The sequence below is a fragment of the Salmo salar genome, chromosome ssa12, assembly GCF_905237065.1.
Source record: "Salmo salar chromosome ssa12, Ssal_v3.1, whole genome shotgun sequence".
Lineage (NCBI taxonomy): Eukaryota > Metazoa > Chordata > Actinopteri > Salmoniformes > Salmonidae > Salmo > Salmo salar.
In genome coordinates this window covers 74,858,394-74,883,638 of record NC_059453.1, presented here as the reverse complement: position 1 = coordinate 74,883,638, position 25,245 = coordinate 74,858,394, and the positions used below count along the sequence as shown (strand labels likewise).

The 25,245-nt window shown below is 41.5% G+C and overlaps 1 protein-coding gene across 1 annotated transcript; it reads right to left on the bottom strand.

The window, feature by feature from the left end:
* Positions 1-1,033: 1,033 nt before the first annotated feature.
* Positions 1,034-21,840, bottom strand: nampt2 (nicotinamide phosphoribosyltransferase 2). Its single transcript, XM_045691770.1, has 11 exons — positions 21,551-21,840; positions 18,061-18,199; positions 15,415-15,518; positions 15,119-15,247; positions 12,159-12,317; positions 10,235-10,365; positions 9,797-10,022; positions 7,492-7,611; positions 7,255-7,395; positions 3,461-3,586; positions 1,034-2,662 (listed from the first exon to the last, which is right to left on the bottom strand). Exons 1-11 carry the CDS (start codon positions 21,596-21,598, stop codon positions 2,489-2,491), a joined length of 1,497 nt encoding a protein of 498 aa, XP_045547726.1. The 5' UTR covers positions 21,599-21,840; the 3' UTR covers positions 1,034-2,488.
* Positions 21,841-25,245: the final 3,405 nt, after the last annotated feature.

The following is a 25,245-nucleotide window of genomic DNA, read 5'->3' as shown; positions in this document are numbered from 1 at the left end:
AACCAGAGGCATTTTCCCTAACCATCACATCACATGCATCAACATATTAAACCAATTTACTTTGATCAACAGTCAAATTATATAATCATGATTGGTTGGTTAATATTACAGCTTGTATGCCCTTTAAAAAGCCCTTTTAAAAAGGAGTTCATGTAACAGAAATAGCTTCATCATTTGGGGTGAAATGGGGTGAAAAATGCTCCCTGGTGAGCCTGCACACTCCTTTCCTGAAGAGGATTTTTTTAGGCTCCAGTTCTCTAGAGCCCTGTTATGACAGCTGTGCAGTATCATAGGGCTAACCAAAAGGGCACCCCTCTATTTATATCCAATCAAGAGTTGGTAGCTAAGCAAGTAACACTCATGTTAAACTTTGGACCACTTACCATCTAATACCAGATTTGTTCACGTGTGTTAAATAAAGACCACTTACAGTTATGGACCTTTACTCTTGTTGAAATGATCATATATTGTGGGCTGGGATTATCTAGTGGTTAGGGCTGCAGCCTTCACTGTACAGTCATGCCCAATGTCCACCAGATGCTTATGCGTATTTATTTTGCCAGATGTCTAGCCCACGTTTTCCATTCTTGACCCACGTGCTTCGCTTTCAACTTTTAAAAGCTACCTAGTTGAAGTCTGTGTATACATCCGTTTGTACCACTGCACAGTAAAGCAACGCATGAGTTCAAAATATTGAACGCATGCCGTACACAGAATGCACAGCAGCCTAGTGCGGCACCCCCAACAAGGCATTACGGGCTTCACCACTGTAATTGAATGACTACCGCTGGAATGCAAACAGTTTAATGCATCTGGTGGACATGAGGCATTACACTGTGTGTTGGCGTAGGTTTGAATCCGGTCCACTACTGCACCATTCCTAATAATAAATACCTACAGCTAGGTAATTAGTGTACATGATTTACCACTATTCACATCTTGGAAATCTTAAGGAACAAATATTTGGTTGGTGTTACTTAAGATCAATATCATAGGGCAGAAGAAAACACTAAATCATTTTCAGTCAAGAACATTTTAGTCAAGAGCATATTTATTTTTTGTCATACAATATACATTTTGTAAAACTCAAAAACAAACTAATGATGTCACATTTAATTAACTATAAGCAGACCACACTTTTCTGAAGGTATTTACACAATAATAATAATAATAATAATAGTATACCATTAGTATCAATCTTCATGTACAGTAACAATATAATTTATATAGAAAAAGAGGTAGGGTCAACTGCTTCTTGCCCAATTAAAATCAGAACACTAAAATTATTTTTGCTTCAAATAATATGGGGCTCAAACGGGCTAAAAGATCAAAACCACAGTATGGTCTTACTTAACCTGGGTCTTAATTAACCTGGGTCTCCACCAGACAGAAGAGCAGTCTGGGACAGCACCAGTCACGCAGACCAGCATTTAATGTACATCACAGACAATTAAAGGCATCCGAAGCAAATCGATTCACAAAAGAAAGTACTTAATTTCACCCTGAATTTGTACAGAGAATGGGGATTCAAATGGAAAGGAAAATAAAAACCCAAATGACTGATTTGAATGGAAATGGTTCCTAAGGCAGGAGAACAAAAGTATGAGGTCAGACAAGTCCGGAGCCCATACATTTCAATAGTCTTTGATGTAGTCTTAGGAAGCTTATGGTCAACATAAATAGCACACAGTTATATCAATCAATTAGAACAAAAACCCCATCACGTTTCTCTTACAGAATCCCAATTTGAGACCCACGTGCATAACTACATTTGCATGTATACAACACATGCACACCAGTCCTAGTGACATCAACACACAAAAGTCGAAGTTAAAAATTAAGATGTCAAGTTAGGATTCTGCAAAGTGCAGCATTGCTATCATGGCTAAAAAAATGTCAAACAGAATCAGTTAATGTACTACAAAAATTCTGCTTAACATGGAAGACTAAAAACAAGGATGAGTCAATTCTAAAACCAACCAACTCTAGTGAAATAGAACAGTAATATCAGCTCTTCAAAGCCTGCTAAAGAGCTTAATCAGATGAATCCTTCCACTCTACAGGTGTTGCCATGAAATACCCGATATCATATGTTGCCCGATAACACAAATAGTGATGCATATTATGTGCTCTTCAGACACATAGAAGTACAACAAAAAGACTCATGGTCTAAACCATGAGACAGCAGGTCAGTCATTGGTCCAATGGGCTGATGTGTTGAACAAGGAATTACATTTAGGTTGATGATCAGTAGTCCATTATGTGACTCTAGTGTGCTGAAGATTACTGCATCCCAAATTTTAAAATAAAGTTTGCTTATGGTGCAGCTCCAATAACACCATTCTTATGTTCCCTGACAATCAGAGCACCCCTCTAATGGTGAACTGTAGTAGGCCTTCTGGCAATGAGTAAACCCAGTTCATTATACGTTATGCCTCCAGTTTACGTACAGTCAGTGCATTGCTTTACAGGTGGGTGTGTTGGTTGCTTAATGCACCCCGTTCATGATGTGTTTCTGGTGCAGCTCCAGGCTCTTGGGCTCGTCCTGGTTGTGTTGGGAAGGGGTGATATCGTCTTCCTGGAGCCGAGCATTCTTCCGGATCTCCTCCAGAGTGTACTCCTGCACGATGGAGCCATTCTCAAACACAATCACCAGCATGTCCTGAGAAAGACACACCAGAGAGTCAGTGAAACATGAGACTACGAAAGAGACAAGTGTGTTAGAAAATGTAGACTTAAACAACTGTTGACACTGTTGACACAGTTGTTTAAGTCTACAGCACGCGCTCCAGCAGGTATATCTCTCTGGTCACCCCTAAAGCCAACTCCTCCTTTGGTCGTCTCTCCTTCCAGTTCTCTGCTGCCAATGACTGGAACGAACTACAAAAATCTCTGAAACTGGAAACACTTATCTCCCTCACTAGCTTTAAGCACCAGCTATCAGAGCAGCTCCCAGATCACTGCACCTGTACATAGCCCATCTATAATTTAGCCCAAATTACTACCTCTTCCCCTACTGTATTTATTTATTTTATTTATTATTTTGCTCCTTGCACCATATTATTTATATTTTAACTGAACTTTCTTCAAATTATAATTCTACCATTCCAGTGTTTTACTTGCTATACTTTATTTACTTTGCCACCATGGCCTTTTTTTGCCTTTACCTCCCTTATCTCACATCATTTGCTCACATTGTATATAGTCTTATTTTTGTCTACTGTATCATTGATTGTATGTTGTTTTACTCCATGTGTAACTCTGTGTTTTTGTATGTTGTCGAACTGCTTTGCTTTATCTTGGCCAGGTCGCAATTGTAAATGAGAACTTGTTCTCAACTTGCCTACCTGGTTAAATAAAGGTGATATAAAAATAAAATAAAAAACAGTTATCACACAGAGGTGAGCATGTGTGCTCCATTCCTCCCAGGTGAAACATCTTCCCCTATTTAAGGCCTCACCTCCTCTGGCTTGCCCACCCCTCGCTCCACAGTTTCAATGAAGCCATCAGAGTTTCTCCTAAGCGACAGAAGACCTCTCTTTGACCCCTTGGACGGGTCGGTCACAGGCTGCTTGTACACATCCATCTAGACAAAACAAACACACCAGACGGAAACATGTTAACCCATTAAAGATTTTGCCATTTTAGATTCCCAAAAGATGTCTCAATGCCCTCGTTATTAGATCAAATGAAAGGCTTAGTGGGTAAAAATTGCTGCTTTTCATCTTCATTCAAGCACTTAGTGACTTCAGTATTCACACCCCTTGACCTTTTCCACATTTTGTTGTGTTACAGCCCAAAATTAAAATGGATTAAATTGAGATTTTGCATCACTGACCTACACACACACAATACCCCATAATGTCAAAGTAGAGAAATGATTTTAGAAATGTTTACAAATTAATAAAATCCTGAAATGTCTTGAGTCAATAAATAGTTCAACCCTGTTGTGCAATAATAGTGTTAAACATGATTTTTCAAAATGACTACTTCATCTCTGTACCCCACACATACAATTATCTGTAAGGTCTCTCAGTAGACCAGTGAATTTTAAACACAGATTCAACCGCAAAGGTTCAGTGGCGTGTATTCATGGATGCCAAGGGAAGCCAGGCTTATTTGACTGACTTTTTTTTCTCTCATAATTTTCAGTCAATTCGGAAGTAGCTGAATCTCACTGGAGAAATTCAGAGCGAGGGAAACAGCGCCTCTCTGTCTCAGTATGTGTAGCCCATGTATCTTATGCGGTCTGGACCAAAAGAGTATGACATGTTGTGGCCGTAGCATTTGATTGATGCCAACAAGCATTTGGCCTCCCTTGATAAAACAATTAGCCAATTAGCATTGAGCTGAACTGTGGGTTGACCTGGTGCAGCGTTCAACTAGTCTACAAGTAGCATGAGTAAAAAAATATATATGTTTCGCGCCCACACACACGATATTTAGCAACATTGTTTGGACTAAATTGTTTTTGCTATCTTGAAGTTAGTTTTCAGTGTATTAAACTACCGTAACATAAATAAGCCGCACATGTCTATAAGCCGCAGGTGCCTACCGGTACATTGAAACAAATTAACTTTACACAGGCTTTAACGAAACACGGCTTGTAACAAAAATAAAAAAATAGCAGTAAGCTTTAGTTGTCTTTTTGCACTGAGTCAATTCCTCACGCTGCTGTTTCCAACGTCTTATCATCGACTCATTAAGACCAAGCTCCTGTGCAGCAGCTCTATTTCCTTTTCCAACAGCCAGATCAATCGCCTTCAACTTGAAAGCTGCATCATATGCATTTCTCCGTGTCTTTGCCATGATGAGGGTGACAAAATGACTACCGTAATCAGAATGATGGGAAGTTTGAGAGCGCTCGATTTAATCTAAACAGTAAACAAAAAAGTTGTTTGACCTTAACCCGTTCGGCAATTTCATTGGTCTAATGAAAGCTTCATGCCACCAAAAAACAGAGCACGTCACAGAATGTTTTTTTTTTAAATTTGAAAGTTGGAAAAATCCATATATTAGCCGCGTCATTGTTTAAGCCGCGAGGTTCAAAGCCTGGGAAAAACGTTGCAGCTTATAGTCCGGAATTTACGGTAAGCATATATAGCCTTGTTAATTTTTAAATGTTTAAGTTGGAATGGTGCCAAAATAGAGGAGGCAGTGCTCCTGTGGTCTTTGTGATGACCTGAGGTAACACCGTGGTTCTAAAAATCAGTAGTTGTTTAGTAAACTGTGGAAAACATTAACTTGCTTGACCATGTTGCAGGTCATATTGGTTACATGCAATATTTGCTTTGTGGAAAGATGTTGCCCTCTGGTTTTGTGATTAAAACACACGTGTGTATAGTTGAATTTATTTTGCCACTGTTTGACTTGTCTTTTTGTTGTCACAGCCTTATTGTATATCACAGTGGAATATGAACAAATAGGTTTAGAGAGCAAACAATGCAATTTTCACAACATAGGTTGTAATATAGATGTTTTACTGGCTTCACTTGCGCATTGATTTTACCCACGCACTGCTACTGGGGAGGTTTTCCAAAGCAGGCTACTTATTGGTAGATGGGTAAAAATAAAAAAAACGCAGACCTTGAATATCCCTTTGAGCATGGTGAAGTTATTAATTACACTTTGGATGGTGTATCTAATAGATGGGTTAGCTGACAATGTCACTAAAACGATGTGCACCCTTCCATGGGGCAGAAGTCAGCGTGTTGTGATTCTGGATGGCCAGATTGCTAGCAAGAATGACAAGAAACCGCCATGTGGGGAATCATAAGTGGCTTGTTTCAGCTTGTTTCACCTTGTTCTTGATACCATCTCTTGTTTTGAGGTGTTTTGACTGATTTCATGCCAGTGCTAATATGGAAAAAACATTGCTAGCTAGCTAACCAACAACTGTAATGATGTATTTGAGAGACAAGTACTCATTGTGCAATTATATTTATGTTTTTGACTAAACATTGGAGATGAAATATAGCTTCCACATCAACAATCTAAGCCAACCCTGTCCGTTTTGCCCTTGTCATTTTTTGGGGCTAAAAAACCAACCCAGCCAAGTCTAGGACCAAAAGGCTCCTCAACAGCTTCTACCCCCAAGCCATAAGACTGCTGAACAATTCAGAAAATCGCCACTGGTTAATTTACATAGACCCCCTGCCTTTTGTACACTGCTGCAACTACTCACTGTTTATTATCTATGCATAGTCACTTCACCCCCTACCTACATGTACATATTACCTCAACTAACCTGTACCCCCGCACACTGACTCTGTACCGGTGCCCCCTGTATATAGCTCGTTATTGTGTTACTTTTTATTAATACTTTTTATTTTAGTCTACTTGGTAAATATTTTCTTAACTCTTCTTGAACTGCACCGTTGGTTAAGGGCTTGTAAGTAAGCATTTCACGGTAGTCTACACTTGTTGTATTCGGCGCATGTGACAAATAAAGTTTGATTTGATCTATACTCCCAGTCACTACACAGATAAAGACATCCTTCTTAACTCAGTTGTTGGAGAGGAAGGAAACCGTTCATGGATTTAACATTGAGGCCAATGGTGGCTTTAAAACAGTTACAGCGTTTAATGGCTGTGATAGGAGAAAACTGAGGATGGATGAACAACATAGTTACTCCACAATACTAACCTAATTGACAGAATGAAAAGAAGGAAGCCTGCAGAGATTAAAAATATTTCAAAACATGCAATAAGGCACAAAAGTAAAACTACACTAAATAAATGAGCTTTGTCCTGAAGACAAAGCAAATCCAACAACATCACTGAGTATCACTCTTCATATTTTCAGGTTTGGTGGCTGCATCATGTTAAGGGTAAGCTTGTCATCGGCAAAGACTAAGGAGTTTTTTAGGATAAAAATAAAATAGAGCTAAACACAGGCAAAATCCTAGAGGAAAACCTGGTTTAGTCTGCTTTCCAATAGATACTGGGAGACAAATCCACCTTTCAGCAGGACAATAACCTAAAACACAAGGCCAAATATACACTAGAGTTGCTTACCAAGATGACATTCCTGAGTGGCCTAGTTACAGTTTTGACTTAAATTGGCTTTAAATTGTATGGAAAGACTTGAAAATGGCTGTCTCGCAATGATCAACAACAAACTTGACAGAGCTTGAAGATTTTTTTTAAGAATAATGTGCAAATTCAGGCTGTAACAACAAAATGTAGAATAAGTCAAGGGGTATGAATACTTTCTGAAGGCACTATATGAAAGTAAATAAGTGAGTAACGTACCCCCTTCCCATTGGTCTCCACATAGCTGCATTTGAAGGCACAGTTGAGTGTGTCTCTGTTGAGCTTCTGAAGGAGGGCGCTCCCACAGCCAAAGAACACATTCTCAGCACTCCAGCCTTCGTCACTCAACTTCTCCAGGATCTACAGGGAGAGATAGCAGTTAAACAATGTGGTACATGCAATAAGGGTATATCCAGAGGGGTGTTCGTGGGTGGTGTGTGTAAATTATTTTCTTACCTCATCCACTGAGTTGAGATCAATGCCGTCGCCCTGGATGATACGCAGGTAAGATGGCAGCACCTTGAAGCCTTGAGAGTTTAGAGAGCAACCGAAGCACTCCTCCAAAATCTTTATCACCTGGGGAGGGAATAGGTAGTCAAGTACTGCATCCAAACTTGGAAACTTGAATCAAAGAGACAATAATAGGCAACTGAAACCCCCACACAGACGAGTGACATTTCGAAGGGAATCAATAAGAGCTAAGTGTATAGAGCACACCAAGCATGTAGGTCCCAAGGGTGACACTACGGAACCTGAAATCCAATCTGAACAAGAACGCAAGTTTGTCTTAGAAACAATAAAACATAAATGAACAGCCAAGAGCAACTTAAAACGAACTGCCCTTTTCAAAAAACATCCCTTGCAGTAGACCCATTGTCAAGAGAAGTAGACCTTGGATGTACTTGGATGGAAATTGGAAATTAACTACAGTTGAAGTCAGAAGTTTACATACACTTAGGTTGGAGTCATTAAAACTAGTTTTTCAACCATTTCACAAATTTCTTGTTAAAAAACTATAGTTTTGGCAAGTCGGTCAGGACATCTACTTTGTGCATGACACGTCATTTTTCAAACAATTGTTTACAGACACATTATTTCACTGTATCACAATTCTAGTGGGTCAGAAGTTTACATACATTAAGTTGACTGTGCCTTTAAACAGCTTGGAAAATTCCAGAAAATTATGTCATGGCTTTAGAATCTTCTGATAGGCTAATTGACATAATTTAAGTCAATTGGAGGTCTACCTGTGGATGTATTTCAAAGCCTACCTTCAAACTCAGTGCCTCTTTGCTTGACATCATGGGAAAATCAAAAGAAAATCAGCCAAGACCTCAGAAAACAATTGTAGACCTCCACAAGTCTGGTTCATCCTTGGGCGCAATTTCCGAATGCCTGAAGGTACCACGTTCATCTGTACAAACAATAGTACGCAAGTATAAACACCATGGGACACGCAGCCATCATGCCGCCGAGGAAGGAGACGCGTTCTGTCTCCTAGAGATGAACGTACTTTGGTGCGAAAAGTGCAAATCAATCCCAGAACAACAGCAAAGGACCTTGTGAAGATGCTGGAGGAAACGGGTACAAAAGTATCTATATCCACAGTAAAACGAGTCCTATATCAAAATAACCTGAAAGGCAGCTCAGCAAGGAAGCCACTACTCCAAAACCGCCATAAAACAGCCTGACTACAGTTTGCAACTCCACATGGGGACAAAGATGGTACTTTTTGGGGAAATGTCCTCTGGTCTGATTAAACAAAAATAGAACTGTTTGGCCATAATGACCATCGTTATGTTTGGAGGAAAAAGGGAGATGCTTGCAAGCCGAAGAACACCATCCCAACCGTGAAGCACGGGGGTGGCAGCATCATGTTGTGGGGGTGCTTTGCTGCAGGAGGGACTGGTGCACTTCACAAAATAGATGGCCTCATGACGAAGGAACATTATGGGGATATATTGAAGCAACATCAAGACATCAGTCAGGAAGTTAAAGCTTGGAACCCATGTTCCACTTTCTCAGGTAAATCACTTCAAGTGAACAAACATCACATGATTTCTTTCAGGCACTTTGTTGATCAATGCAAAAGATGAATCCTAGTAGATGGGTCTTCCAAATGGACAATGACCCCAAGCATACTTCCAAAGTTGTGGCAAAATGGTTTAAGGACAACAAAGTCAAGGTATTGGAGTAGCCATCACAAAGCCCTTACCTGAATCCCATAGAACATTTGTTGGCAGAACTGAAAAAGCGTGTGCGAGCAAGGCCTCAGTTACACCAGCTCTGTCAGGAGGAATGGGCCAAAATTCACCCAACTTATTGTGGGAAGCGTGTGGAAGGCTACCCGAAACGTTTGACCGAAGTTAAACAATTAAAGGCAATGCTACCAAATACTAATTGAGTGTAGGTAAACTTCTGACCCAGTGGGAATGTGATGAAAGAAATAAAAGCAGAAATAAATCATTCTTTCTACTATTACTTTGACATTTCACATTCTTAAAATAAAGTGGTGATCCTAACTGACCTAAAGACAGGGAATTTTTACTAGAATGAAATGTCAGGAATTGTGAAAAACTGAGTTTAAATGTATTTGGCTAAGGTGTACGTAAACTTCAGACTTCAACTGTATGTACCGTGTGTGTGTGTGTATGGCCAGCCAGCCAGCACCCACACCACAACCCAGACCTGTGACACTTGAAGCGAGATCATACTTGACTATGAGGGATCCCAAAAAGAAGGTAGGTGTGTGTTCCCCAACCTCGATGAGGGTCTCTGCGGGGTCTCCTGAGTCAGGTCGGATGATCAAGCAGGAGTCTTCGCTCCGCTCTATCACGCGCTCCTTCAGCTTGTCCCCCCAGATGTGTCTACAAGCCTTGAAGATGTCGTAGCTGTCACTGACCACTGACACCGGCCCTGTCGGGAACTGGTCCAGCATGCTCTCGAAGGCCTCCTTCTCCCTGCTCCGCCCCCACGAGATGATTGTACTACAGGGAGAAGATGTAATTGGTTTTAAGAAAGATTTTCAGTAGACTTGCTGGACTGAAAACCTCTTATCCCTACACCTAGGGCTGCATGTTTGCTGTACAAGTCAAAAACCACAAAGCAAAATGTGTGATGCTACATGTGAAAGGGAATATGTGAGTGAGTGTGTTAAAGCGTGAGTGTGTGTGTATGTGTTTGTGAGCATGAGTCTTACCTATGCTCTGCTGCAGGCATAGAGAAGCCTGCCATGGGGCAGCCGTAGTATCGCTGGGCCATCAGTAGCCCTGCTACAGTGTCTGTACTGCAGAAATTCACCAGGTGGGCCGCCCCGCCTAACGCCGCAGACTGAGAGGGAGAAAGGAGGGAAAATCATCAGTTTCAAAAATTGTCACACAGACAGAAGTGTGCAATTGAAAGAAAGTCTGCTCCAAAACCCCAGCCCCTTTCCCATTACCTAAGCATCATCCTTGAGAAGAGCATTTTGACCAGTTTCTGTTAATTCTGGTTAAAGTCACAGTAATGCTCCAGTGAGACCTAAAGGCTCCGTCTCTCCTTTGAATACTAATGAACATAGTCAGCAATAATCTGCTACAAGAAATACCCTCATAGTGGGAGGGACATCTCAAACTATGCTGAACAAAAATATAAACACCTATGCCCACCCATGGCTGCGCCCCTGCCCAGTCATGTGAAATCCATCGATTAGGGCCTAATTCATTTATTTCCATTGACTGATTTCCCTTATGTGAACTGTAATTCAGTAAAATCATTGAAATTGTTGCATTGTGATTATATTTTTGTTCAGCATAGTTTGAGATGTCCCTCCCACTATGAGGGTATTTCTTGTAGCAGATTATTGCTGACTATGTTCATTAGTATTCAAAGGAGAGACAGAGCCTTTAGGTCTCACTGGAGCATTACTGTGACTTTAACCAGAATTAACAGAAACTGGTCAAAATGCTGTAAATGGTAACAACTACACTGAACAAAAATATAAACGCAACATGTAAAGTGTTAGTCCCATGTTTCATGAGCTGAAAAAAAAAAAAAGATCCCAAAAATTTCCCATATGCATTTCTCATTTGCCAATATAATCCATCCACCTGACAGGTGTGGCATATCAAGAAGCTGATTAAACAGCATGATCATTACACAGGTGCACCTTGTGCAGAGGACAATAAAAGGCCACTAAAATGTACAGTTGTCTCACAACACAATGCCACAAATGTTTCAAGTTGAGGGCGCATGCAATTGGCATGCTGACTGCAGTGCCAGAGAATAGAATGTTAATTTCTCTACCGTAAGCCATCTCCAACATCGTTTTAGAGAATTTTGCAGTATGTCCAAACGCAGACCACGTGTATGGGCAGGCATAAACTACAAACAACGAACACAATTGCGTTTTAGGGATGGCAATTTGAATGCACAGAGATACCATGACGAGATCCTGAGGCCCATTGTCATGTGAATCATCCCCTGCCATCACCTCATGTTTCAGCATGATAATGGTCGCAAGGATCGGTACACAATTACTGGAAGCTGAAAATGTCCCAGTTCTTCCACTCACCAGACATGTCACCCATTGAGCATGTTTGGGATGCTCTGGATCGACGGGTACAGCTGCGTGTTACAGTTCCCGCCAATATCCAACAACTTAGCACAGCTTATTGAAGAGGAGTGGGACAACATTCCACAGGCCACAATCAACTAAGAAAAGGAGATGTGTCACGCTGCATGAGGCAAATGGTGGTCACCCAAGATACTGACTGATTTTCTGATCCACAGTCCTACCTTATTTTAAAGGTCTGTGACCAACAGATGCATATCTGTATTCCCAGTCATGTGAAACCCATAGATTAGGGCCTAATTAATGATTTCCTTATATGAACCGTAACTCAGTAACATTTTTGAAATTGTTGCATTTATATTTTTGTTCATTGTATATGCATATTTTATGCTAGACTGTTGCTCTTCATCAAATCTATTTTATAAAGCCTTTTTTGTTTTACATCAGAAATTGTCACAAAGTGCTTTACAGATACCCAGCCCAAAACTCCCAAGAAGGCAGGAACCTAGAAAGAAACCAGGCTCAGAGGTGTGACCAGTCCTCTTCTGGCTGGGCTTGCCATGGGTCTTACCTCCTGCGAGGAGACCCCTCTGTAGCCAAAGTCATGCAGTTTGAAGTCTAGGCCCTCCAGACTGCCTGACGTGGCCTTAAGGTGCTTGGCCAGGATCTTCTTAAACTCCCGGGAGATGGTCGCCACACTGATGGGATACCACATCTGGACCAGCATGGTCTGTGAGAGAAAAAGAGAAACAGACAGAGATCGTTAAAACACCATTTGATTTGAGAAGAAGTTGATTTTGTTCAGAGACGACTTCTAAAACCTTTACAATGGGACATGGCTGTGCCATTGGTGCTGGAAGGGAAGTGGAAATGGGTGGGGGCTGGATAGCAAAAGCTGTGGCTGGTGTTGGGCTCAGTGCCGGCAGGCTAAGCTATCCCCTGAACAGAAAAAAAGGCAAGAGCGACTGGGTGGAATCATCCTCATTGACCCGATTAGGGGAATTGCAATGGTTTCTTTGACTCCATGACGGTGTCCCCAACAAAACAGAGAGAAAAAAATTGAAATAGAAAAATAACAAGGAATAAAGTTAAGATTTAATGTTAAAATGCACAAGTACAGTGGAATGCCTTTCTTGCAAACTCAAAACCCAACAATGCAATACTAGAAGAAAATAAAAACACGAGAAATAAGAAATATAAAAAAAACACAAAAAGTAAGTAACGTTAAGCATACTATATAAAGGGGCAGTTTCAATACCATATATGCAGGGATACTGGTGTGATGGAGGTAGAAATGTATAGGGGTAAGGTGACTAGGCATCAAGATATAGGATAAATAGTGTAGCAGCAGCTTATATGTGAGTGGGTGTGTGTGAGTGAGTGTAGTCAGTATAAATGTATGTGCATGTTACAGTATGTGTGAGTGATCAGATGAAGAAGTGAGAATGTGTGTAGGGTCGTATGACTGTGAATAGACCAAAACAATCAATGAGGATACAAGGTTAACTCAGATAGTCCGTGTAGCTATTTCATCAGTCATATTGCTTGGGTGATAGAATCTGTTCAAGAGCCAGTTGGTGCCAGACTTGATGCACCGGTACTGCTTGTCGTACGGAAGCAGAGAGAATAGTCTATGGCTTGGGTGGTTGGAGTCATGAACGATTTTCCAGGCCTTCCTACCACACACCTGATATATAAACTCAGCAAAAAAGAAACGTCCCTTTTTCAGCACCCTGTCTTTCAAAGATAATTCATAAAAATCCAAAAAACTTCTGATCTTCATTGTAAAGGGTTTAAACACCGTTTCCCATGCTTGTTCGTTCAATGAACCATAAACAATTAATGAAAATAGCACCTGTGGAACAGTCGTCAAAACACTAACAGCTTACAGACGGTAGGCAATTAAGGTCACGGTTACGAAAACTTAGGACACGAAAGTGGCCTTTCTACTGACTCTGATAAACACCAAAAGAAAGATGCCCAGGGTCCCTGCTCATCTGCGTGAACGTGCCTTAGGCATGCTGCAAGGAGGCATGCAGATATGGCCAGGGCAATAAATTGCAATGTCCGTACTGTGAGACGCCTAAGACAGCGCTTCAGGGAGACAGGACGGACAGCTGATCGTCCTCGCAGTGGCAGACCACGTGTAACAACACCTGCACAGGATCGGTAAATCCGAACATCACATCTGTGGGACAGGATAGCAACAACAACCATCCGAGTTACAACAGGAACGCACAATCCCTCCATCAGTGCTCAGACTGTCCGCTGCCACCACCATGCTCCACCTTAGAGATGGTGTCAGGTTTCCTCCAGATGTGACGTTTGGCATTTAGGCCAAAGAGTTCAATCTTGGTTTCCTCAGAACAGACAATCTTGTTTCTCAAGGTCTAAGAGTCTTTAGGTGCCTTTTGGCAAACTCCAAGCAGGCTGTCATGTGCCTTTTACTGAGGAGAAGCTTCTGTCTGGCCACTCTACCATAAAGGCCTGATTTGTGGAGTGCTGCAGAGATGGCTGTCCTTCTGGAAGGTTCTCCCATCTCCACAGAGGAACTCTGGAGCTCTGTCAGAGTGGCCATTGGGTTCTTGGTCACCTCCCCGACCAAGGCTCTTCTCTCATGATTGCTCAGTATGGCAGGGAGGCCAGCTCTAGGAAGAGTCTTGGGGGTTCCAAACTTCTTCCATTTAAGAATGATGGAGGCCACTGTGTTCTTGTGGACATTCAACGTTTCCCCAGATCCTTGCCTCGACACAATCCTATCTCAGAGCTCTATGGACAATTCCTTTGACCTCATGGCTTGGGTTTTGCTCTGACATGCACTGTCAACTGTGGGACCTTATATAGACAGGTGTGTGCCTTTCCAAATCATGTCCAATCAATTGAATTTATCACAGGTGGACTCCAATAAAAGTTGTAGAAACATCAAGGATGATCAATGGAAACAGGATGCACCTGAGCTCAATTTCGAGACTCATAGATAAGGGTCGGAACACTTACGTAAATAAGGTATCTGTTATTTATTTGTAATAAATTTGCAAACATTTCTAAAAACCTGTTTTCACTTTGTCATAATGGGGTATTGTGTTAGATTGAGGGGAGAAAAAATATTTTATACATTTTAGAATAAGGTTGTAATGTAACAAAATGTAAAAAAAGGGAATGGGTCTGAATACTTTCCGAATGAACTGTACAGGTAGGGATAAATGTAAGCTACAGTAATGTAGCGTAACGTACAGTGCCTTCAGAAAGTATTCACACCCCTTGACTTTAACAATTTGGTTGTGTTACAGATTGAATTTAAAATCGATTAAATTTAGATTTTTTTTGTCACTGGCCTACACAAAATGCCCCATAATGTCAAAGTGGAATTATGCTTTAAGACATTTTTACAGCTTCACTGGCTGTCGTCATATCGATCCCGCTAACGGGATTCAAGCCATAACAGGTTAAGAAACATATGCTGTATTAGAGAAAGGAAGTACAACAAAATGACAATGAAAGGGCTACTAAGGGGGAAATGAAGAGAATTACCTCAATATAGTTGGTGAGCCAGAAGAAATCTGGGTCTGTGTTTTCCACTGTGAAGAGGACGTTCCCTCTTGGAATGATCTTCCCCTCAGGAACCGCTTTGATTCGAATTGGGAGACGGCCATCATACTTCTGATGGAACAGCATCAAAATCTACAATCAACCTCGGTGTGTGTGTGTGTTCACATGAACATCTTACAGCGAGTAGCCTAACAGTTGAGACTGCATCAGTAAAATAGTCTTAATTGAAAAGCTAAAATAAGAGTGTGTCTAGTCTCTGATTGAGACATCCCACTTACCTCCAGCACTTTCCTCCAGCCTTCCTCATCAAACACAGTCTGTCTAAAGTGCATCTGGTAAAAGACTTTGGCTTCCTGAATCTTCTCCTCAGTGATGACTTGTCCTGATTAGGGGAGACAATGGGAAGAAGTAATTAATGAATCTAAATGAACACAGACAGAAACAAACAAACCAAAAACCCACTTGCCCACATTTTGTCAAGCAACATTTGAGCTAACAGTGTAAAAATAGATCTGTCCCACCCCCACTTACTGCAATTCCCTTTCATTCAGTCAAAATTGAGTGTCAGTGGGTGATCAAGTGCCACAGAGAGACAGTCAGTGGTGGAGCATGGTTGACTAGTATGGCTGGAGGAGACTCTCTGATTGGATAGAGGAGTGAAACCCTAGCCTGGAGGAGGAGCTCAGCAGTCAGAAACAAAACCCTCAGTGGTCCTCTCAGGGTGACAGGTCACTGTTCACACATACCACACATGACAGCATATGGGACCAGATACAAACACTGCTGACTGCCATGTCTGGAGACCCTAAAAATAGATGAGTTGAAGTTGGTCCTTTTTATTTATTTTTAAACATACTTTATCTAGGCTGTCATAGTTGCGTGGATGTGGCCATTTGATTGAATTTGCAAATGTTCCATTGAGGTTGTGTGCATGAAATCTTCTGTAATCTGTGGTTTGTTTTGGAAGTTTTTCCATAACCTTCACCAAGTGACTTAGTGGGTCATACATGCACATCATGTGACAAAGGACAACACTGGTGGTAAATAGAACATAGTGTGGGCTGAGGTGACCTCTAAACACTGACTACAATGAGAAAGAAGAAACTCAAGAATTGAACTCTAAAAGAATGGAGATGAAAGAAGCAAGTGGAATTTCCTTACAAGGCTATAGTACAGACTAGAGGTCGACCGATTAAAATCGGAATGGCCGATTAATTAGGGCCGATTTCAAGTTCTCATAACAACCGGTAATCTGCATTTTTGGACACCGATTAACATTGCACTCCATGAGGAGACTGCCTGTTATGCGAGTGCAGCAAAGAGCCAAGGTAAGGAGCTAGCTAGCATTAAACTTATCTTATAAAAAAACAATCTTAACATAATCAATAGTTAACTACACATGGTTGATAATATTACTAGTTTATCTAGCTTGTCCTGCGTTGCATATAATCGATGCGGTGCCTGTTAATTTATCATTGAATCACAGCCTACGTCGCCAAATGGGTGATTTAACAAGCGCATTCGCGGGAAAAAAAAGCACTGTCGTTGCACCAATGTGTACCTAACAATAAACATCAACGCCTTTCTTAAAATCAATACACAAGTATATATTTTTAAACCTGCATATTTAGTTAATATTGCCTGCTAACATGCATTTCTTTAAACTAGGGAAATTGTGTCACTTCTCTTGCGTTCTGTGCAACAGAGTCAGAGTATATGCAGCAGTTTGGGCCGCCTGGCTCGTTGCAAACTGTGTGAAGACCATTTCTACCTAACAAAGACGGCCAACTTCGCCAAACGGGGGATGATTTAACAAAAGCGCATTTGCGGAAAAAGCACAATCGTTGCACGAATGAACCTAACCATAAACATCAATGCCTTTCTTAAAAGCAATACACAGAGGTATATTTTTTTAAACCTGCATATTTAGTTAAGAAATTCATGTTAGCAGGCAATATTAACTAGGGAAATTGTGTCACTTCTCTTGCGTTCATTGCACACAGAGTCAGGGTATATGCAACAGTTTGTGCCGCCTGGCTCGTTGCGAACTAATTAGCCAGAATGTTACATAATTATGACATAACATTGAAGGTTGTGCAATGTAACAGCAATATTTAGACTTAGGGATGCCACTCATTCAATAAAATACGAACGGTTCTGTATTTCACTGAAAGAATAAACGTTTTGTTTTCTAAATGAGTTTCCGGATTTGACCATATTAATGACCTAAGGCTCGTATTTCTGTGTGTTATTATGTTATAATTAAGTCTATGATTTGATAGAGCAGTCTGACTGAGCGGTGGTAGGCAGCAGCAGGCTCGTAAGCATTCATTCAAACAGCACTTCCGTGCGTTTGCCAGCAGCTCTTCGCAATGCTTCAAGCATTGCGCTGTTTATGACTTCAAGCCTATCAACTCCCGAGATTAGGCTGGCAATACTAAAAGTACCTATTAGAACATCCAATAGTCAAAGGTATATGAAATACAAATGGTATAGAGAGAAATAGTCCTATAATAACTACAACCTAAAACTTCTTATCTGGGAATATTGAAGACTCATGTTAAAAGGAACCACCAGATTTCACATGTTCTGAGCAAGGAACTTAAACGGTAGCTATTTTTTTTACATGGGACATATTGCACTTTTACTTTCTTTTCCAACACTTTGTTTTTGCATTATTTAAACCAAATTGAACATGTTTCATTATTTATTTGAGACTAAATAGATTTTATTGATGTATTATATTAAGTTAAAATAAAAGTGTTAATTGTTCATTCAGTATTGTTGTAATTGTCATTATTACAAATATATATACAAAATTGTAAAAAAAAAAAAAAATACATTTTTTTTGATCTTCCAATCATCTGTATTGGCGTTGAAAAACCATAATCGGTCAACCTCTAATACAGGCAAAATGGACATACCTGAAAGATACTTCTTCAGGAGGTACTGAAGGCCAAAAAACACAATCTCATTGAACTGGGCGCCCCCCTTTTTGCGGCGGCACTCAAAGTAAGAGTAGACCTTGTTGACATTGGGAGGGTACTGCTTGTAGTGTGTGATCTGTGGAAGAGGAGAATTTCAGTTAAAATAGGCTACAACAAAGGAAACATAAGGGAAAAGACAAACTAACTGGAATCTAGATGTCATGTTATTAATGACATAATAAGCCAGGTCAGTGAAGAGATGAGGTGTACGCCCATGATGAGAAAGGTACATTTCATGTTCCTACGAGAGCTTAGTCCTGCAAAATAAGATCACAAACAGTGACTAATGTCAAAGCTGTTTGTTTCAGAGCTTAAGAATGAACCTTAATACACTGGAAGATATTCTAAGCACTTCTCTTATACATTTAGAGAACAACCTGTTTTATATCGTATACAACATTCCAACTGATTAGTGCTCATTAGTGCACATAAAAACAGCATTATTTCTGAGTTTAGTTTTCAAAGGGTTCACCCCTGAATGTGCCAAGAGGGAAAGTGGAGTGAATGCAAAAAAAAGCCCTTAAATTAGGCTAAGTGAAGAGCTTAGTGTGCAACGTGATGCTTTGTACAGTACCACGTCTCTCACTGCCAAACATGAGCTCCAGTGGGTGGGGGTGCTCTCCTCATTCCAGTTCAAAACACAGGTCGGCCTTTGTGAGCCCAGGGTCACAAATTCAATAATTGAGAGCAACTACCCTTCACTTGGAAATGTACAATTTGCGCAAACAGGCAGGGGTGAGCAATATCAGTGCCATCTTTTTCCAAGCTGCCCTTTCTCACTTTCTCTCCCTCTACTTCTCACTCACCCTACCTCTCAGAATCTCCTTTCCCGTTGATGCTGATCTTGAAGTCATAAGGTTTTGGCTCATGATCTCAGCAATAACAAAATCAGATGTTTTGCAAACATTCCGGCTGATGTTGTAGTGAGTGCCAGCGCATCAGACGTTATTATGTGTCACATGACTGGAATTCTGGGAGTGTCAGGTCTGGAGGAATGGGAGTCATCGCAACCAGGGACAAATAGAGAAAAAAAAATGTAGATGCCCATATCTTCCCATAATGGGTGAGATGGTGTTTTGGAAAGGTTAACAGGTGATGTTAGTTTTCACAGTGAAAACATAAATCAATCTGGGCCCTCAATTGTCACACAAAAGTAGGACCACAAAGTCAACCAAAAGTAAGCCATAGCATAAACATGATTATGCAACAACAGAGAGAGCTATTGATGGGAGAGGACAGAAAGAGGATGGCTAACCAGGATTTTATGGCCATGCTGTTATGGAAGGTTGTTGTATCTGTAACCATTGTTCAGATTTGGGGGATATCCATAAAGGATGTTTAGCGTATCATATTCACCTTGACAGTCTCATGATGCACAGATACAGGATTCTCAGAAGGGATTATACAAGGGCTATGCCTACATACAGTAAGATCATCCCCTTGACCACATCTAATCAATAAATATAAATGTGTGACTACTGACTACCTTTCCAGGTGCTGTACTGAAGGGTGGAACACTGCAATATGCCAGATAGGTATGCATAACAAACCTAATAAGGGTTTCAGAGGAACACATACCATTCATATGCATACCTTGTGACTTTGTCTGCCTGGCATCACCATCCACCCAACTGTGGAACTCCACTTATGTAAGAGGGATAATTTCTATCATGAGCCTACGAATTACATAATGTAGGTATACATGCCATGACTAGGCAATGTGCGAAGCAAACCAGGCCCTTGAGACAACAGGGTTGTAAACTGGAGAAAAAAGGGTGACATGCACAGTGCTTGACTTCGGCACGAGCTCACTTGTAGCAGAGTACCGGAACGTCACATTTTCAACTGCTTGAGCTCTTGTTCCTTTTATTAAATATTAGCTCAAAGTATTATGGAACTCCTGCACCTAAATATAATACAGTACCGGAACCTGCTTCAGGTTCAAACACTGCTCATTCAGTATGCTACAGTTATTATGCCTGTTGGCATTTGGCACTACCAAGGGAACTTGTAGACAGGCATTTCTGTCAATGACACTGCCAACAACACTGAAGTGGGTGATACTTGCCGATTCTGAATTGTCTTCATTCATTTGACAACATATCTACATTTGGTAGGAATTACAACACTGTCTTCTGATCAGTATCAAATCAATAACATAATAGGCTTATCTAGTGGCAAAACTGTGACTGATCCTTAGGCTAGAGATTGAAATCAATGGTCTATAGTAGTGTTTCCCAAATCCAGTCCTTAAGTACCCCCTCAACAGCACACATTTTTGTTGTAGCCCTGGACAGAAACATCTGATTCAACTTCTAATCAAATGTTATTTGTCACATGCCGCAGAATACAACAGGTCAATGGCTTGAGTTGACAAGTATAATCTGGTGTTCTTGTCAGGTGCCACAACAAAAATATGTACTGTTGGGGATACTCGAGGACAGGGAAACACTGGTCTGTAGCAGCATCTCCCAAACTCGGTCCTCGGTATCCCAAGGAGTGCACGTTTTGGTTTTTGCCCTAACACTACTCAGCTGATACTAATCATCAAGCTTTGATTCTTTGAATCAGCTGTGTAGTGCTCAGGCAAAAACTAGAACCACGTTTGGGAAACGTTGGTCCAAAGGATTAAGACGGACACTTTTACTGACTGATTAGTTGGGGGGTCGCTCCAATCTTGAAGTCATCACGCGGACCCTTGCCATTTGGTAGTGACATTTGACATTTATTGAACCGGGCTATTGCCCTCCGCTAAAGTTTGGCCGTGTGCGCTCAGAGGTAGTTACCTAGCTGGGCTTGAGAAAAAGTATGTAAATTTGCCCCCCAAAAATCTATAGACAATTAGTACCAAACTAGCTTTTAGAAAATGGGGCTAGTATTAAGCTAGGGCTAGCAAAACACCATATAACCTAGTTAGCATTTAACCTTTATTAGCTGTCAGCTATTGTTGTTGATTCCACATAGGTAGCTAGCTAGCCAGGCTACGTTTTGACCTCTATTGGTAATGTATTTGTCAGGCGTCAAATTGCTAGGCTACTCAGTATGAGAGTTGTTTAAATTAGAACTAACGATTGAGGGCGGCACACCAGCCATGGTCTGAATAATTTTGCTAGTTACTTTGCATTATTTCGGTTTTGTTTATGTAGCTAGGTTCGTGGCATTTTTTGTATATAATGTAACGTTAGTTTCCTAATACTAGTTATTGAAATAAGGTCCCCTCGAGTGAATGTCAGCTACATTGTGTCAGAAGCTTAGCCAGGCGCACTTCCACAACATTTCGTCAACCATTTCTGGGAAGGGAGAATATAACTGATGCAAATGCTAAAATGTTGCCAGCTTCAGCTTGCGACACGTATCGTATTGGTAACATGATAATACTACTGCTGAAAGTAAGAAACTACTAGTTAGGGGCGATCATGACACTCACCTTGTATGAATCTGTCGCCAGCAAAATATTAAAATCCTGGGCTGCCATGGTTATGATTGAACGAGATGAATGCGACGGTGCTCTATTTCGTCGCTATTTATCAAAATCGAAAGCTGACTAGGGCGGAAATAGCAGCTACACAACCGTACTTTGTTATTCCTCTGTTGTTCCTGTGTTACGTCTTTCTAGTAGTGAAACTGACCGCCCAGAGAAGGAGAATTCTGGGGTTGGGTTGAGAGGGCGGATTTGAAAACATGCACGTCTGAAAGCACGTAGTCAATGCTCCCACTCTGATATTCTCACGCACGGAAGAGGCGTGGTCACTCTGTTTTACAAGTTTCATTTCAGCACTGTGCTGGTTATCATTGCCTGAAAGTTTCACTTTCCCGGAAAGCATTAATTTAAGGGAATGGTGCTAAGTTTCTGATTATAGGCCTAGTGCAGTGGTTTCCAACCGGGGGAACATGAGAAGACTCATGAGACTATATGCTTACATGGCAAAATACATGAGGGAATACTTTTAAGGGTACTCTGGTCAGAGCAAAATTAAGTTGTAGGTAAGGTAACCGAAAAAGGTTGGGAACGACTGGCCTAGTGAGTGGCTACCTAGTCAAAAGTCCTGATATTGCCACTAGTACAGATGGGATTGCAAATGTTCATAAACGAATGCAAAACAAACCGCTTTCCAAACGTGGAAAAGACTATAAGGACACGCCTGACACCCAAACCTATTTCATTTAAGAATGTATTAAAATTAGGTTAAGATAAGGTTAGGTTTGGGCTAGTCGGTGTAAGCGTTAGCTGTGACCTTATAGTCTGTCCCTCCAAAGGTAAGCTATCTTTTGTTGGAACTTTTGTCCATTTATTAGCAGAAGACATAAAAACATGGCCAGAATTCCATAGTTCCAAGGTGAGCATGGTAAGAACTGTAAGAGATACACTATATATGCAAAACTATGTGGACACCCCTTCAAATTAGTGGATTAGGCTATTTCAGCCACACCCGTTGCTGACACATGTTTGAAGTCGTGCACACAGCCATGCAATCTCCATACAAACATTGGCAATAGAATGCCCACTGTCACAAGATGCCACTTTTCCAACAAGTCAGTTAGTCAACATTTCTGCCCTGCTAGAGCTGCCCCGGTCAACTGCAAGTTCTGTTATTGTGAAGTGGAAACGTCTAGAAGCAACAACTGATCAGCCACGAGGTGGTAGGCCACACAAGCTCACAAAACGGGACTGCCGAGGGCTGTAGCGCGTAAAAATCATCTGTCCTTGGTTCCAACACTCACTATAGAGTTCCAAACTGCCTCTAGAAGCAACGTCAGCACAATACCTGTTCATCGGGAGCTTCGTGAAATGGGTTTCCATGGTCGAGCAGCCGCACACAAGCCTAAGATCACCATGCGCAATGCCAAGCATTGGCTGGAGTGGTGTAAAGCTTGCCACCATTGGACTCTGGAGCAGTGGAAATGCGTTTTCTGGAGTGATGAATCACACTTAACCATCTGGCAGTCCGATGAATTAATCTGGGTTTGGCGGATGCCAGGAGAACGCTAACTGCCCCAATGCATAGTGTGAACTGTAAAGTTAGGTGGAGGAGAAATAATGGTCTGGGGCTGTTTTTCATGGTTCGGGCTAGGCCCCTTAATTCTAGTGACGGGAAATCAACGCTACAGCATACAATCACATTCTGTGCTTCCAACTTTGTGGCAACAGTTTGAGGAAAAGCCCTTTCTTTTTTCAGCATGACAATGCCCCCGTGCACAAAGTGAGATCCATACAGGTCCATACAACACCATCGAACACCTTTGGGATGAATTGGAATGCCGACTGCGAGTCAGGCCTAATCGCCCGACCTCACTAATGCGCTTGTGGCTGAATGGAAGCAAGTCCCCGCAGCAATGTTCCAGTGGAAAGCCTTCCCAAGAGAGTGGAGGCTGTTATAACAGCAAAGGGGGACCAACTCTATATTAATGCCCATGATTTTGGAATGAGATGTTCGACGAGCAGGTGTCCACATACCTTTGGTCATGTAGTGTATTTTATATGGTATTTAGACACTCACATAATGATATAAAATGTAACTTCTTTACATCAAGTTTCCCAGTAAAACTAAGTTCATTGCGTGGACAGGAAGAAAGAACTCCCTGGGAAAAACAGAGATGGTGGGGTATGTCTCATGATTAACAAATCCAGGCTGTATCACATCCGGCTGTGATTGGGAGTCCCAAGGGCGGCGCACAGTTGGCCCAGCGTCGTCCAGGTTTGGCCGGGGCAGGCCGTCATTGTAAATAAGAATTTGTTCTTAACTGACTTGCCCAGTTAAATAAAAAAATGGTGGTAATGTACAGGAACTTAAGTCCTTTTGTTCTCTCGATCTGGAATACCTCACCATCAAATGCCGACCGCATTACCTCCCAAATTATCATTTTCTTTGGTCATTGTCCCTGCCATGTATATTCCCCCTCAAGCCGACACTGCAACGGCTCTCAAGGAACTACACTGGACTTTGTGCAAACTGGAAACCGCATATCCTGAGGCCGATTTTATTGTAGCTGGGGACTTTGATAAAGGAAACATTCCAGGAATTCTATCAACACAACTCCTGTACTCCACTCGGAGAGAACACGCTTTACCATTGTTACTCTCCCTTCCGGGATGGCTACAAGACCCTCCCTTTGGCAAATCAGACCACGCCTCCATCCTGCTCCTCCCCGCCTATAGGGAGAAACGTTTTAGCAGGAAGCACCCGTAGTAAGGACTGTTCAACATTGGTCTGACCAATCGGAATCTAGACTGGAAAATGCTCCGGGTCACCTTTGAGAATAGTATCGACGTACACACTGACTCGGTGACTGGGTTCATCAGGAAGTGCATATTGGATGTTTTTCCTACTGTGATGATTAGAACTTATCCAAACCAAAAACCGTGGATAATTTCAACATGAACCACTGCATTTAACCATGGCTAGGTGACTGGGAATATGGTTCTGTACAAACAACCCAGCTATGACCTCCGTAAGGCAATCAAAGAGGCAAAATGACAGTACAGGGACAAAGAGGATTCTCAATTCAATGGCTCAGACACAAGACGCATGTGGGAGGGAATCCAGACATTCATGGAATATAAAGTGAAAGCCAGCTCAACACCTTCACCCGTTTTGAATAAAACAACACAGAGCCACTGACGTGGGCTCCCGCCGCTCAAGAGGACTCTGTGCTCCCGATCTCTGTGGTCAACGTAAGTAAGATATTCAAGCTTGTTAATCCTTGCACGGCTGCTGGCCCAGACGGCATACCAAGCGGCATCCTCTGAGCATGTCCAGACCAGCTGGCTGGAGTGTTTACTTGCATTCAATCTCTCCCTATCCCAGTCTGTTGTCCCCACTTGCATCAAGATGTCCACCGTTGCTCCTGTACCCAAGAAAGCGAAAGTAACTGAACTAAATGAGTATTGCCCTGTAGCACTCACTTTTTGGAGTCACTTTTACTGTAAATAAGAATAGAATGTTTCGAAACACTTCTACATTAATGTGGATGCTACCATGATTACGGATAATCCTGAATGAATCGTGAATAATGACGAGTGACAAATATCATACACCCAGATAATCCTTCCTCTCTGGCAACTGAGTTAGAAAGGACACCTGCATTGTTGTAATGACTGGATATATTGATACACCATCCAAA